Source organism: Telopea speciosissima, chromosome 1 (genome assembly GCF_018873765.1).
Source record: "Telopea speciosissima isolate NSW1024214 ecotype Mountain lineage chromosome 1, Tspe_v1, whole genome shotgun sequence".
NCBI lineage: Eukaryota > Viridiplantae > Streptophyta > Magnoliopsida > Proteales > Proteaceae > Telopea > Telopea speciosissima.
The window spans coordinates 2,048,759-2,063,161 of NC_057916.1; the positions used below are offsets into that span (position 1 = coordinate 2,048,759).

A 14,403-nucleotide genomic window follows, 5' to 3' on the forward strand; every position below is an offset into this window, starting at 1 on the left:
CCTCTCATTTCTCCTCACATCTCACCCCGTAGGGTCCACACACTTTTTCTTCCTTAAACATCCTTATTGGACGATTTGAATCATCATTTTCCTTGTTGATGGTAGAGTCTACTCAATCATCATAGCGACTTCTCCCTCTCTCTCTCTCTTTTTGTTAAATTTGTAGAGAGAGATGTAATACCCAAGCAGGGTCTCCTTACTTGGCCCCCCTACTAACGATGGGCCAAAGCACTGACTGTGTATACGTACCACCGTCCGTAAAAACCGGACTCTTTTTCTCTTATTCTCCAGTCAGGTCCACACACACTTATAAACGTTCAATTAATTAATATGCAGCCAGATGGGCTGGGATAGGTGCAACCAGAGAGGATCTAGTTCTGGTTTTGTTCGAATTAAGTAAAATTATCCTCTTCAATTTCTTAAAATGTGGCAATGTGGCAGTGGAGATGTTGATATCCGGTAGCTGCCACATCCAACCATCCATATCAATGAGTTCGGATCATTAGATGCGGCAGCTGTCAGGTATCAATACCTCCACTTAGCATTGCCTCATTTTAGGAATTGAAGAGGATAATAATCCGTATTTAATGGGCAAGTCTTTACCAAATCCAGGGTAGCAAATTAATGGTAGTTGGCCGGTTCTACACAAAACCTTATTTGATTGATCATGATCATGAGTTTAGTTCAGGTTTTGTCAGATTATAATCCTCTCCAATTCCCTATAGTTTGACAATGCGACAGTGCTAGTGTGAATGTCCGACACGTGGTAGATTGGATATCTAACAGTCTGAGCTCAACATAGTCAATGATTTCGGACCGTTGGATGTCCAAACTACCACGTATCAAACATCCACATTAACACTGTCGCACTGCCAAACTGCCAAACTGCCAAACTATAGGAAATTGGAGAAAATAAGTTTCCGATTTTGTCCACAGCTTAAGTAGCCAATTTTCACCGAACCCAAAACCAGATAAAGAAGACCAGTTATGATCACAATACTGATGGTTTGATTTTTACTAATATAATAATAATTTAGCTAATGGGATCAAGTTTGAAAATTTGGATTTCCAACACATAACCAATCAGAGTGACTCGCCATCATTTCTTTTTTTCTTGTTGAAAGATCGAATCTCCCTATACTAAGTACCCAGAAACATTATTATTATTATCATTGTAATTATTACATAGAGCATCCATAAATTAAGGTTTGGTAAGGATGAGGTTGTTCTATGTAAAATGATGGCATATGAACCCCTACCATGTTATCTAAAGTTAATTTACAAAAACGTTATGGAATGTGATGTGCAGTTGTGCGCAACCACGTCAGCAAAAGACATCTTCTCATCAAAAAACAGTAAAAGTTTTTTTTTATAATTCTTGAGACATGAAAATGGTTCTTGTTATAGTCTTATAGAGATAGATGATTCGTTCACTCGTACCGAGCCTTGATCAACAAATTTGTATTAGTTTTGTGGTATGCTCTTAACAGTCCATTCAATGCATCTGAAAAACATTAATCAAAAGAAAAGGGAGGAATGGATTCGAGTAGTTTTTTTATTATTATTATTTTATTTTTTGGTTAAGAAGCTTCTTACGCTAACTTCTACCCTGTTGACCTTTGTTTACTCAATAAAATCATTGTTGAATTTGGATTTCATTGCTAAATCCAAACCAATATAAACTCTGTTTAAATGAGAAGAATGTTTGAGTTCTGTTGCGGTAAGATCTGGTCCGAGCTTTTCTGGGTCCGATCTGACCTGCACAAAAGAACATAAGAGGCTAAAGAGTGCCGGCCTGAACCGGTGGAATAGCTCTGATGTCTAAATTAGACCTCGCTCAATAGATAGTCTCCAAATAGAGAAAAGATGAAACCCTTTTACCTGTATGGTACTTGACTATTTCAGGGTTGAGCTTATAGATTGTCATAGGTTTTTAGTCTATGCTAGATCATTGTTTTGATCTCCAAGTTGTATAGGTGGAGCTGTCCTAATGTGGACATCTGTCCCCGAGGGTCATGCGGATAGCATTAGCTTTAGTCACGTTGGACACATGATATGGGTGAAGAGATCCTGGTCTTCCACTTCCTTGCTGGAACATGATATGGTCGGCTCGGCAAAAAGCATAGCTAACCTGTAAATCCTCTCTGACTTAAGTGATATTTTTGCTTTAGGGCGGCCGTCTTCTCTTGAACGTCTGTTACTGACTCGAGCCATGCTAATTAGATCGAGTCGGTCTCGCATCTGATAAGTGTAATGAACTAGATGGATGATCTGAGAGTCGGCTCAGGTCAAATCAAGTCAGCCCGGCATCTGATAGGTGTAATGAGCTAGATGGATGATCTGAGGGTCGGCTTAGCTCAGATCAGGTCAGCCTCTTCCCAGATGTTTCCACATGTCATCCTCTCACTGGTCGATATAATTTGGTTCATCAAGTTCCAATACATCATCTAAACCGTAATAAATCGGCTAAATCTTGTTGGATTTGTATGTAGTAAATATGCACCAAGAATATTGAGAGAAAAAGTTTAAAATACAACATTGCATTTTTAATAAGGGAAGGACTGCCAGATTTTTATCCTCTTAAGTGCGGTACATTGACCATTGCACCTCACATGAGCATCTAACCGTCCACACAACACTTGAGAAGATAAAAAAAACACCATTGCCCATGTATTTACGGTTGGATGCTAATAATCGAAGGACTGCCTATGATACCACCAGAGTGGGAATTTTTATCCCCCCAAGTACATGTGCATTGTCCGATGCACTTTTGAGGTGTACTGGGCTGTGTACTGGACTTGAGAGGATAAAAATCCCCAGAGTAGAGAGTCAAGTTCCTCTACACTATGTTCACCTGCACATACATGTTAGGTTACAACACCTGTGACCCTATCCCACTTCCTATCATTTAAACGATGAAGAGGGGTACATATGGAAGCAAAACCAACAGGTGTTGCCACCTAACACGTGTGTACACGTAAATGTATGTGTAATGAATCCGTTCTCGAGGTGGACAGGTGCAACAATGGAGTTGAGATCCTCTACATGTATGTTCACTTGCAAGTACACTTTAGGTGTCAACATTTGTCATTAATTTTGTTTCCATAATTAATCTTCTTCACCCTTTAAATAACAATAAATAGAATAAGTGTAGATGATCTAAACTAAGGGTGTTAAACGGTTCGGTAAAAGGATTTTTAGGTGAAACCATAACCGAACCGTTTATTAAACGGTTTCACTTATTGAAACCAAAACCATTTACTAAACGCTTTCGGTTTATTGCCCCTAAATGGTTTTGATCACGGTTTTAGATACTTGGTTCCTAAACGGTTTGTCTATTATATACCGAATTTAATGCTTGTTGGATGTACTCAACAAGTCACATTAGAAAGATATGATTCTAATTTATAGAAAAGTCAAAATATTCATAGAAACATTGAATACTATTATACTAATGTATTTGAATGAATTCAACCCAATTATTTTATTACAAATTTCACATATATATTTCTACCAATCCATGTTTGATTCTCATTGTTTTCAAATTTAGCAATAACCTATTATGCTAAGGCATTGATGGTTAATTACTGTCATTACATAGTACTAATATTTGTTTCGGTTTAAACGGTTCGATTCAATTTAAAATGTTTAACTAAATCGAACCATTTAATAAACGGTTTCGATGTAAACGGCTCGGTTCGGTTTTAATTTGATTTTGACACCCTTAGATAGTACCCAATGTCTTCTATTCATCTATCAAGTTTGGGGAAGGTGGTGGCCGATAGTGGTGGGGGAGGAGGAGCTGTAAAGCATTATGATGTGTGCTTTCGGTTTTACCAGTAGAAGGAACAAGAGAGAGTCAATGACAGAATTTCCTATGAGTTCAATTCCTCTACGCATTCATGTGAGAGACAACCTCATATCCTATTTTTGTCATTTACAAAGGGAGGTGGGGTATTTATGAAAATAGAAGGGACATGTGGATACCTCTTAGATGTATGTCTACCTTCCATTTTCGTTTCCTACTTCGACGTTGTGGGGAAGTTTTTTCTTTTTTATTTTTTTGGGGGGTTAAGAAAATTTACAATATTTTTTTTATTTTAACGAATAAACTTTTCACTATTTGTAAACCACTAATTGACACTTTTTAAGTCTTACCCAAAAATTAATCCAACTTAGTAGTGTATGTACTTCAGGAACTTTGATCAATTTGAACGTGATTTAATTTAACATTTATTTTAATTCATTTTATTAAGTTCTACATGTAGTACTTGCGTGTCAAAAACACAAAGCAGACCATGAGATTTTTTTCTTCTCATCCCTTAATTTAAGATAACGTTTAGAGCACTTAATTAGGTGTTATACGCTTCTTTATCGATTGAAGAAAGTCTTAATAGGACTGCTATTGATATATTTTGTTCTTTGAAATTGAAATGTGTGGGGGATTGTCGGTGCTTCCTGAAACAGTACGTGAATGGTGTATTAATGCTTCCACTCATTTGCCTAACAATTTTTGTAAAATTTATTAGAAATATTTCCAAGCCTTCTCTTTTCATTGGGAAGTTTAGGGAAGGTGGTGGCATGGTTCCTAATCTCGGATCGGATCAGCCGATATTGGTTGGATTGGATCGGTATCAGTCGAAGTCGATCTCGAGATTTGATCGATATAGAAAGGTTTGATTAGATCATTCTTTGGATCAACCAACTCAGTTGGATCGGTCAATTTGATCTGATTCTTGATCGATCCGACTGAATATTTTTTATTTTCTTAAAGTTTTTAAGTTTTTTTTTTTATTTTTCATATTATCTAGATCGATATTGACCGATCCAACCCAGATCATATCGGCTAATCCGATCCCGAGATCAAAACATCCACTAACTTTAGCTGATACATGTCCTGATCCATTAAAAAACAATTTTGGGGGCTTTTTGACCGATCCTTATCGATTTGTACCAATCCAATCCCGATCCAAAAAGGTTTTGACAATGATCGATACCGAGTTCGATTCCTAGATTTTGACCCTTGGTTGGTTGTGGTGGGGAGGAGGAGTAAAGCATTACGAAATAAAAACTCATGTATACATACAGCCACCATGTCCACATAGACATGATTAGACAGCTGGTTAAGGAGCCAACTCCTCAAGGTTTTTGACATTCTGAGTTCACCGCAACCGTTTTTTTATCTTTATTTTTTTTGAGGGGGTTAAACACTACAACCATTAATTAAACTAATTTATTTTAAATGCCCTCGAGGTGAAAACTCAAAGAGAAATCTTGGATCTTTATCCTCTCAATTACACTATTCGTACTTGACGTCAAGTATATCTAACAGAGGAAGTAGAAATGACTATTCTACCCCTTGCTCGAACATGTTGCCTGAGGTGGGATCCACCTCCCTCTATTAGATGTACTTGACGTCAAGTACAAGCATGGTAATTGAGAGGATAAAAATTCGAGAGACCTTTTTTCAATGCCCCATCCAAACATCAACATATTGATAAGTGGACTAAGATTCCCTCCACCCATGGTAAATGAGATTATTCCATTCACCGAGGGATGGTAGAAGAGAAGAATGGGTATCAAAAATGTATTTTAGAATACATTTAAACCTTAAGAGGGGTTTGTGAACCCTAGGATGGTGGGTGAACCGGAACTTTATCATTTGCATGTTATCTATTACTTTGTTTGATCTCTAATTGCACAGTTTTTGTATGTCATCTTTGTTTAAGATTTTTTTTATTTTTGTTTTCATTTTTCAAAATTTAGTTTAGAGAGGTTTTTGAAAAATGTGTCAATGAGGGACAACAATGTATAAAAAACCCTACTGCATGGGATAAAAAATTGATGACAATTTTATCATTTCAGATTTTTAGATATAAAGATCAGGTTGAAAAACATGACATCTTAAGGAGGATAGTACAATGAGCTGGCTTCCTGGGGAGAATAGGGGGTGCTCCGCCTTAAATCAAATCTCAAATCGTCATTTCCAATTTTTATCAAAATTTTCATGATCAACATCACCATATTTTATTTCGTTTTTTTTTTTGAAAAATGATTTTGTTATCATCCCAAAGACATACTACATTTTTCCCGGCAAGAGAAAGAGAGATGATCTCATTCTTTTCAATAAAATTTTTGTAGACCAAAAGTGTCATAGAAGGCATATTCTATTTGAAAGAAATCTTATCCAGTGAGCCAGCCCCTCCAATGGGCATATGATGGTTGGAGGCACTCGGGGTGTGTGCCCGAATGTTTCCAACCTTCGGATGTGTAGTTGAGGGGGACTGGGTTCCTTTGTAGCGTGGCAGGGCGTACGATGTATATTGAACGGCCTTGCACGCAGTCCCATACATCACCCTTGTGTTGGATTGCGTGATCGGGAAAACAGGATCATCCAATGTGTGTCGAACACCCTTTTGCACTATGGAGGATCCAGCTCTGTTCGAATGACTGCCACGTTGGAGAAGATACCGGTCCCATTTTGCTGGGGAAAACAAAACATGTGATTGAAATTTTATCACGTAGAAAATCTATGTGTCCAATCTCATTAACCATTGGTTTGATATATGACCTTTAATTAGCTATATATATATATATATATATATATATGTTGAATTCAGAACCTAACTCAACCATAAGATCATTTTTTACATCAAACTTTTTCATGTATTATATATTCTTTTTTTCATTGTTGCACTAATTTTCTAGCCAAATTTTGACTCAGTCAGATATTTTTATTCTTTTTTTTGCTAATTAAGGTTAACAAATAATATATTAAAAGAAAAAAGAAGATAGTACAAAATTATCATCCAATATTTCCAGATGGAATTAAAACAAAAAATCAATTCAATACAAGATACCACCTTTACACTTTCGGGCAAGGCCAGCAGCTGAGAAAGCATCTTATTGCAAGCTCAACAAACAAATTAAGCGAACTAATTAACATCACTTAAGCAAAATCTATAGCGTGGTCTATCTTGAGCCTCCCACATTATATCTATGCGAAACATCTCAAGTATCAGAATACATGTTATTCTGTTTAGAAAGGGATATATAGTACGTAGAATCTCCAATTTTTTTTATTAAAGCACCAAGGAATAGTTTTCTATGAATTGCTAAATCCGGAGGCCATCAGTAAAAAACAATAAGTCAACATTCCAAGTATGAGTAGATTGATTGATAAATTAGGCAAGCTATAGTCGAGGGTGCAAATTGGGGCAAAAGAAATTAATGGAGCTGAAGAATGGAGAAATCCTGGTATCCTGATGTGAAGAATTACTGGAATACCAAGTTGAAGATCGAAGAAACTATTAGGAGGAAATTAAGACTGGTGTATATCTCAGTAACACTGTTACTCCTAGTTTCAACACAAGCTTCACAACATTGCCATTGTCCAGTGAAATTGGGTTAGTACAAAACTGGAATCCAAACACACTTGTTTCAGACCCAACTCAATTCTCATCATCTCAAGAAATTTCATTAGGCATTTCAATTGCTTCATCTTCTTCTCTTGCCATGGACAATTCTTATGTCTCATGGCCTAGCAATGGAGGTAGCGAAGACGATTACGGGTTTTTCATGGATTTGGGTTTTGGATCTCCATATGGTATCCTCAATGGCCTTTGGTTTTCAGGGGAAGAACACTGACGTGCGTTGATCCAAATTTGGCTGACCCTTCTTGCCCTAATTTGTTTGTTAATGACACAGACACTAAACCACAAGGGTTGTTGTATCAGACTCACAAAGTTACACTCTACTAGTTCAGAATGTCCAATCAGGAAATTGAGAAATGATAGACACTAACTTCCATTTTAGATTCTGGCTTTACTGGTTCATCAAGTCTTGATCATGTTAATGGTGTGGGAGAAGAAAAAAAAAAATACAGCTTCCATGTAAATGAAATTTTATTAAGTAATGGAAACTACAGTAGAAGATTTTTAGATATTTCTATAGAATTTGGATTTAGTTTGTTTATAATCTTCCAAAGAACTTGTCAGTACTTGGTCTTTGGTTCAGTTTTTGTGGCCAATTCAAGGGCTCTCTCTCTCTCATTTTCTGTGTGACATGAATAATTCTTATCCTTTCTTGTTAAGTTTCTCTAGAAACTTCATGTATAAGAGTTATAACAGCCTTTCATCTTAAATCTTTCCATTATTATTCATTGCTTGAGTATCAAGCATGCAATCCTCATCTCTCCATTATTGTCATTGCTTGAGTATCAAGTATACAATCCATGTAATCTCTATAATCTCCCTAAAGGGTCTTAGAATAGTATAAAGAAATCTTCCATGGCAATTATCAGTATAGATTCCCATGTTATAGCAGTTAAGAATTAATTGTGGTAAACATTATTTTAAGTCATTAGACAAATAATTAAAAACAAACAGACATTATTTTAACACTAAAAAAGTTAAGAAATTCTTAAATCATAGCTCTTGTCGATATCTTATTTGTAGAGGGAAAAAATAATGACCATAAGATTTGTTTATTAATTGAAACATGATCTTATTTGAATTGTATAAGTTGAAACTGATACTATTGGATTTAGGTTGGAAGACCAATAATCCCATGTGACATAAGCAAATAACAGAAAGATTGCATATTGACTCACTCACATGTTGGAACTTATTGCTTGCTACCTAAGAAAATTAGAAGTGCGTTTACGAGGGTTATTTAAGATCATCTGGCAATGTTTAATGGAGTCTAAATTTGAACATATTATCCATATCATCATCTAATCATGAGTGTAAAATTTACTTTTTTTCTTTTTTATCAGATACTAGGTACATTAGATGAATTGCTAAATAATTAAAGGAAAAAGCCGTATATATCGTTCTCCACGTGTAGTACTCATTCAGGTAGACGTAGCCTTAACGCCTCCCTTTATGTAAAACCTTTTACACCTACCAGTTAATTTCTGTCTTACCCATCATAACACAATTGAAATAATTGTAGGGTTTGTAGCACAATAGAGGTGAATGACGATATTACGCTTTCTTTATCATGCGTTTAATTCTTAAGTAATTGCTCTTTTAGTAATTAAGAAGGAGGGAACTCTTTTTTCTATTTTGGTAAAAGAGGAAGAAGGAACTTTTTTTTTTTTTTTTGAAATTTTTTTACAATGCCTCCGATCAAATTCAAAAAAACCCGAGCCTAAGGCTCGGGGTTGGCGATCTCAAACCCATGCTCAAGTTGGGCCGTGGCTGGGCTAGCTTTAGGGTTGTCAATTCCGGACCCGGCCCAATAATTAAATGTGTCAGGCTTAAGTCCGACACATTTAATAACTGGGTGGTCCCAGTGTGAGGTCCTAGCCCGTTGGACAGCCGTCCGGACCCCCCCTCCATAGATTCTTGGTCCGATTTAGCCCGCCCGATTACAGCCCGACCAATTTAAGATTTCTTAAAAAAAAAACTAAGATTTCTTAAAATTCTCAATTTACCCTAAGATACATTTTCCTCCTTCCCCCCCCCCCCCCCCCCCCCCCCCCCCCACCCCCCCCCCCCCCCCCCCCCCCCCCCCCCCCCCCCCCCCCCCCCCGCCCGCCCGATTACAGCCCGACCAATTTAAGATTTCTTAAAAAAAATAAGATTTCTTAAAACTCTCAATTTACCCTAAGATACATTTTCTATCAATATCGGTATCAAAATGTGTGAGAAGATATACAAATTGTATGAACCAGAACTATTTCGTAGGAATCTGTGAGAACTAATAATCTGCTGAGGGTATCCCATGGTTCGTTCTATCTTTCCATTATATATGTGGTTGTCAAAGTTCATTAGTGAAGCTATGTTAAAGTTCATTAATGAAGTACCCATTAAGAGAATGATGAAACTATGCTTAAATTTGTGACTAGACAAGTGGAAGACTAAATCCTGAATTCCACACTTGTTAGAGTGTCTCTAGCGACCACACAAAACACCAGAGAATTCATTACAGGAGTTTCTTCATCCATTAACCAGAAAATTATTGGAACCCATTAATTGGTCAAGTTAAAGAACATATAACAATTGATCAAGATTAAATATCATTAAACATGAAATTATTAGAACCCATTTAATAAAGGGCCCGTATAAGGCCCATTTAAAGAGTTTAGAATTAAACAAGCCCGTAGCCTTGTAAAGATCCGATTCTAGATTTCTAGTAGCCTGATTGTAGTTCGAGACTGACCGAACCCGTCCAGGCCCGGACCGATTAGCTAAACAGACGATCACAGTGCAGGCCTTGAGATTGGTGAAACCTAGTTAAGCACGACCGATTGATACCCCTAGCTAGCCTGCCCTCCAAGACTCTAGGGTGGGTTGGTTCTCTCTTTCTTTGTCTCTCCTTCCTTCTGGGTTGCTACGCTGAGATCGGATGTAAAAGTAACTGATGGCAATTTGGAGGATTTCTTAAACCACAACACACACAATGATGGCCTGCGTTTTTGTAAGATGTGTGGGTGATAGGCAGCATCAGTCATATTTTGGAACAAAGATCAATTAGAACGAGTTTTTTTTGTGTTTTTTCTGAACCGGAACCATCATGGTCTATTTAAAGCTTAAAATGATGGTGGTATATAAGATTCTATTAAACCTGGATGGTAGGTGCTGAATCAACAACGGAAAAGAACAGTTTAAGTTTTATTTATTTCATCTGACGGTCAATATGATGGTAGTATATATAAGATTCTTTTATACCATACTAAAGTGTACATCATAAAATTCCCCTTTAATTATTTAAAGTGTAAAATGAAAATTTGGTTATTGTATCAAGTAAAATTTTAAAATTTTGTGTACTATAGTGGTTGGATCCAATTAAGAACCAGAATTATGGATATCAAAACCTAGCTTAAACCAACAAATCTGTATTGAATCAAAACCGATATGAGCTTATTGGAAGCATGTTTCGGACATTGGTTTGGTGATACCGAAACCAAAATAGATTGTTCCGAAATCGATAAGACATTAAACTGGACTTAAAAATCAAACTAAAATCGATATTACTTGATAAGAAACGGATACCAACCTAAAATTCATAAAAAAATAAAAATAAAAATAATTTTTAAAAAAACATATTTTTTTTAAATATTTTTAAACATATTTACATGGTAAATCGAAACTCAACCGATAATAGATCGATAAGAGAAACTAATAAAAAACCAAATCCAAATAGAAACTAAACAAAAACCAATGTACCCTTATCGGATCATGTTTTAGACTCACTTATTCTTACACCATCGATGAAACTGAGCCAAAACCAATCCAAACAGATCGATTGATACCCCTAACCAAAATTATTCTACCCGTTATTTATCGGTTTCAATCTCATTAGGTTTGAAATTTGAAACCATTTTTGTCAACAAAAAAAAAAAAAGAATTTTGAAACCATTTGAATTAAAGGAATGATTCCGGTCCCTGGCTACTCCCTTAGAACCAAAACCTATTAAGAATAGGACTAATTTAAAGCTTTGCTTGGACCTATACCTCCAACGGTGCACATTAATTAGATGCCGTTGGACTTTGTACACGTGGCACAAAGATCCTGAAGATCCACGCACATGTCTATGCCAACGTTAACACGTGTATAAACCTAAGCTTTTCTGCTCTCTCCTTTCTTCTTTTTCTGCCATCCTCATGCAGAAGAAGAAGAAGAAGAAGCCCCGTCAAGCTCCAGCTCCAGCCTCTCTCTAGTCTCTCCACTTCTCCCTCTTCACTCGTTAAATAGCATTTGGAGAGAAGGGCTTGTTTTTGGTTCAGTAACACATATAGATATGGCTCGTGATCTCAGCAACTTTGTTAATGGGTTGAAACCAGTGATGATTATGGTGGTGGCTCAGATGATTTTTGCGGGGCTCAATGTATTCTATAAGCTTGCATCCAGGGATGGGATGGACCTGCGAATCTTGGTTGCCTACAGATACACCTTCGCTACCATTTTCATGGTTCCCATTGCTTTCTTCGTTGAAAGGTCTCTCCTAATTAAGTTCTAATTCCATCCCCTCCTCATTTCTTTTAGGGTTCTGGTTCTTAAGTGTCTATGTATGTTGTCTGCACCACCTGGATCTTATTTTGCTCGAAGCTATTTTTTCCCCTTTACATAAGGGGATGCAAAATGAGAATGTGAGGCTTGTAATTTTCTTGAAATGATTTTTTTCTTTTCTTTTTTTTTTTTTGCCAGAACAGAGATCCACTGTTATTTCTTCCTAGATTTTTCCTTACATGTTTAGGATGGAAGGATTAATCTCTTCTTCCACACATTCTTGTACGCAGAAAAAGCAGACCGAAATTAACGTGGATGATCACCTTCCAAGCATCGCTTTGCGGCTTATTTGGGTAAGTTAATTCTTCTTGATGAAACTGGTCCTAAACCAATATCTCATCTCAACTCTCATCTTCGAATCTTCCTCTGCTTCTTTGAGTTCATATTATAGAACTTTAACCGATTTTTCTGTTTAAAATTGAAACCTTTTCCAAGTGGGGTTTTTTTTTTTTTTTTTAAAAGCAGAAATAAATTCCAAATCCTTATAAGCTCACCGGACCATGGATGATACATCTTAATTTGTCTACTTCCATGACACATTTTGTGATTTCTTTCCTTCTTTCTTTCTTTCTTTCTTGCTTTTGGTCACATTGATAATTCTAGCTAGGGTGGGGGTCTTTTAGACTCACAACTCATTGGCCAGACGACCCAAATTTTATGGGGGTCTCTCATCAATATTTTTCCTTGAGGGTTTTTTCTTAGGCTTAAAATATAGGGTGATATATGCTTTCTGGATCAGTTATATATACACTTATATGTTTGTATAATAATTTCCTTCCTTTTTTTTATTGGTCAGGGGAACGTTGTGTCAAAACCTATATGTGGGAAGCTTAACTTTAACGTCAATGACATTTGTAACTGCCATGCTAAACCTTACTCCAGCCATAACCTACGTCTTGGCCGTCACCCTTCGGTAAGTCTAAGTTTGGGTCTTCATTTCCAATTTTCTCTCTCTTTGATTCCTCGTGAACTAGTTGATTAGTAGGGGGTACCCTCCCCCACCGCAACCCCTCCCAGTCCCCAGTCCCCAGTCCCCAGTCCCAGTCACACACACACACACACACACACACAATATTTGTTAATAAGATAATGATGAATCGATCTTCAAGGTTGGAGTCGTTGAAGATCGGAACACTAGTGGGGAAAGCAAAGCTGGTGGGGACCGCCATAGGCATAGGAGGAGCGATGGTGCTGACATTTTATAAAGGAGCGACGATCAACATTGGGTCAACCAAGGTTGACCTTACTCGTTTGGTTGGCAGCAGAGCCTCCACGTCAGCAGTACGCCACATGGAGTCTGGTGATCGAATACTTGGCTCATTACTGGCCCTTTGTTGTTGTATCTCTTTTTCAGTCTGGTTGATTATTCAGGTGTGATTTTACTACATACGACACCTACTTGGACCGAAACCCCCAAATTAAGCATCCTCCACTAATAACCTTGCAATTTGGAATTTGGAATTTGGAATTTGGAATTTCACCCCCCTTAACCTTAATTATGAGTTGGCCTTGCCTTGCCTTTGCAGACTAAGATGAGCCAGAGGTACCCATGCTATTTATCAGGTGCGACTCTGATAGCTCTGAACGCATCAGTACAGAGCGTCATATACGCTCTATGCGTAGAGAGGAAGTGGGAGGAGTGGAAGCTTGGATGGAACATCAGGCTTTGGACCGTGGCTTATGCGGTATGGGATTCTGGATGGACCAATATTGCGATGGATCGAGTTTGATTGTTTTCTTAATATATAATTGCTTGCTTCCTTGTTTAATCTCTTGATGATTGAAGATTTTGAAACTTATAATTAACCTTGATGAATGAATGAGTGTATATTTTGGGTTATGATTGTGGCGGTGTAGGGAATAATGGCAACTGGGCTACATTTTACGATTATGGCGTGGGGAGTAAGGACAAAGGGCCCAGTCTTTGTATCAGTTTTCAGCCCTTTATCACTAGTGTTGGTGGCAATCACCGGCTTCTTGTTCCTAGACGAGAAGCTACATGTTGGAAGGTAAAAAAATATATATATATTTAAACATTTTCTTCTTCTTATTATTATTATTATTTCATAAATACCCTCATAATTTCGCTTGTGATTTAATTTTACAAAATTTTTTTTTTTTAACAGCATAGTAGGGGCAGCATTGATAGTAGTAGGATTGTATGTGGTGCTTTGGGGGAAGGGAAAGGAGATGAAGAAGAAGAAGAAGAAGAAGAAGATGTCGGATCAGCAGCTAATTATAGTGTCCAACACCGACAGCTCTAAAGCAGAAGCAGAGCACATCGATGTGGCTGCTGCCACTACCATCGTCCCATCATCTTCTTCGTCTGCTAACACTGATAACTTCCTCAACAATAATCCTAACAGAAGAGAAGCAGTATCCTGA

At 37.2% G+C, this 14,403-nt stretch overlaps 1 protein-coding gene across 1 annotated transcript in view; it reads left to right on the top strand.

The window, feature by feature from the left end:
• LOC122641949 (WAT1-related protein At1g68170-like) overlaps positions 1-14,403 on the top strand; it is a 51,575-nt gene extending 37,172 nt beyond the window's left edge. The window contains exons 5-7 of the mRNA XM_043835304.1: positions 13,545-13,703; positions 13,876-14,027; positions 14,145-14,403. Of these exons, the coding sequence (XP_043691239.1) occupies positions 13,545-13,703; positions 13,876-14,027; positions 14,145-14,403 (570 nt within the window). The remainder of the gene's footprint in view (positions 1-13,544; positions 13,704-13,875; positions 14,028-14,144) is intronic.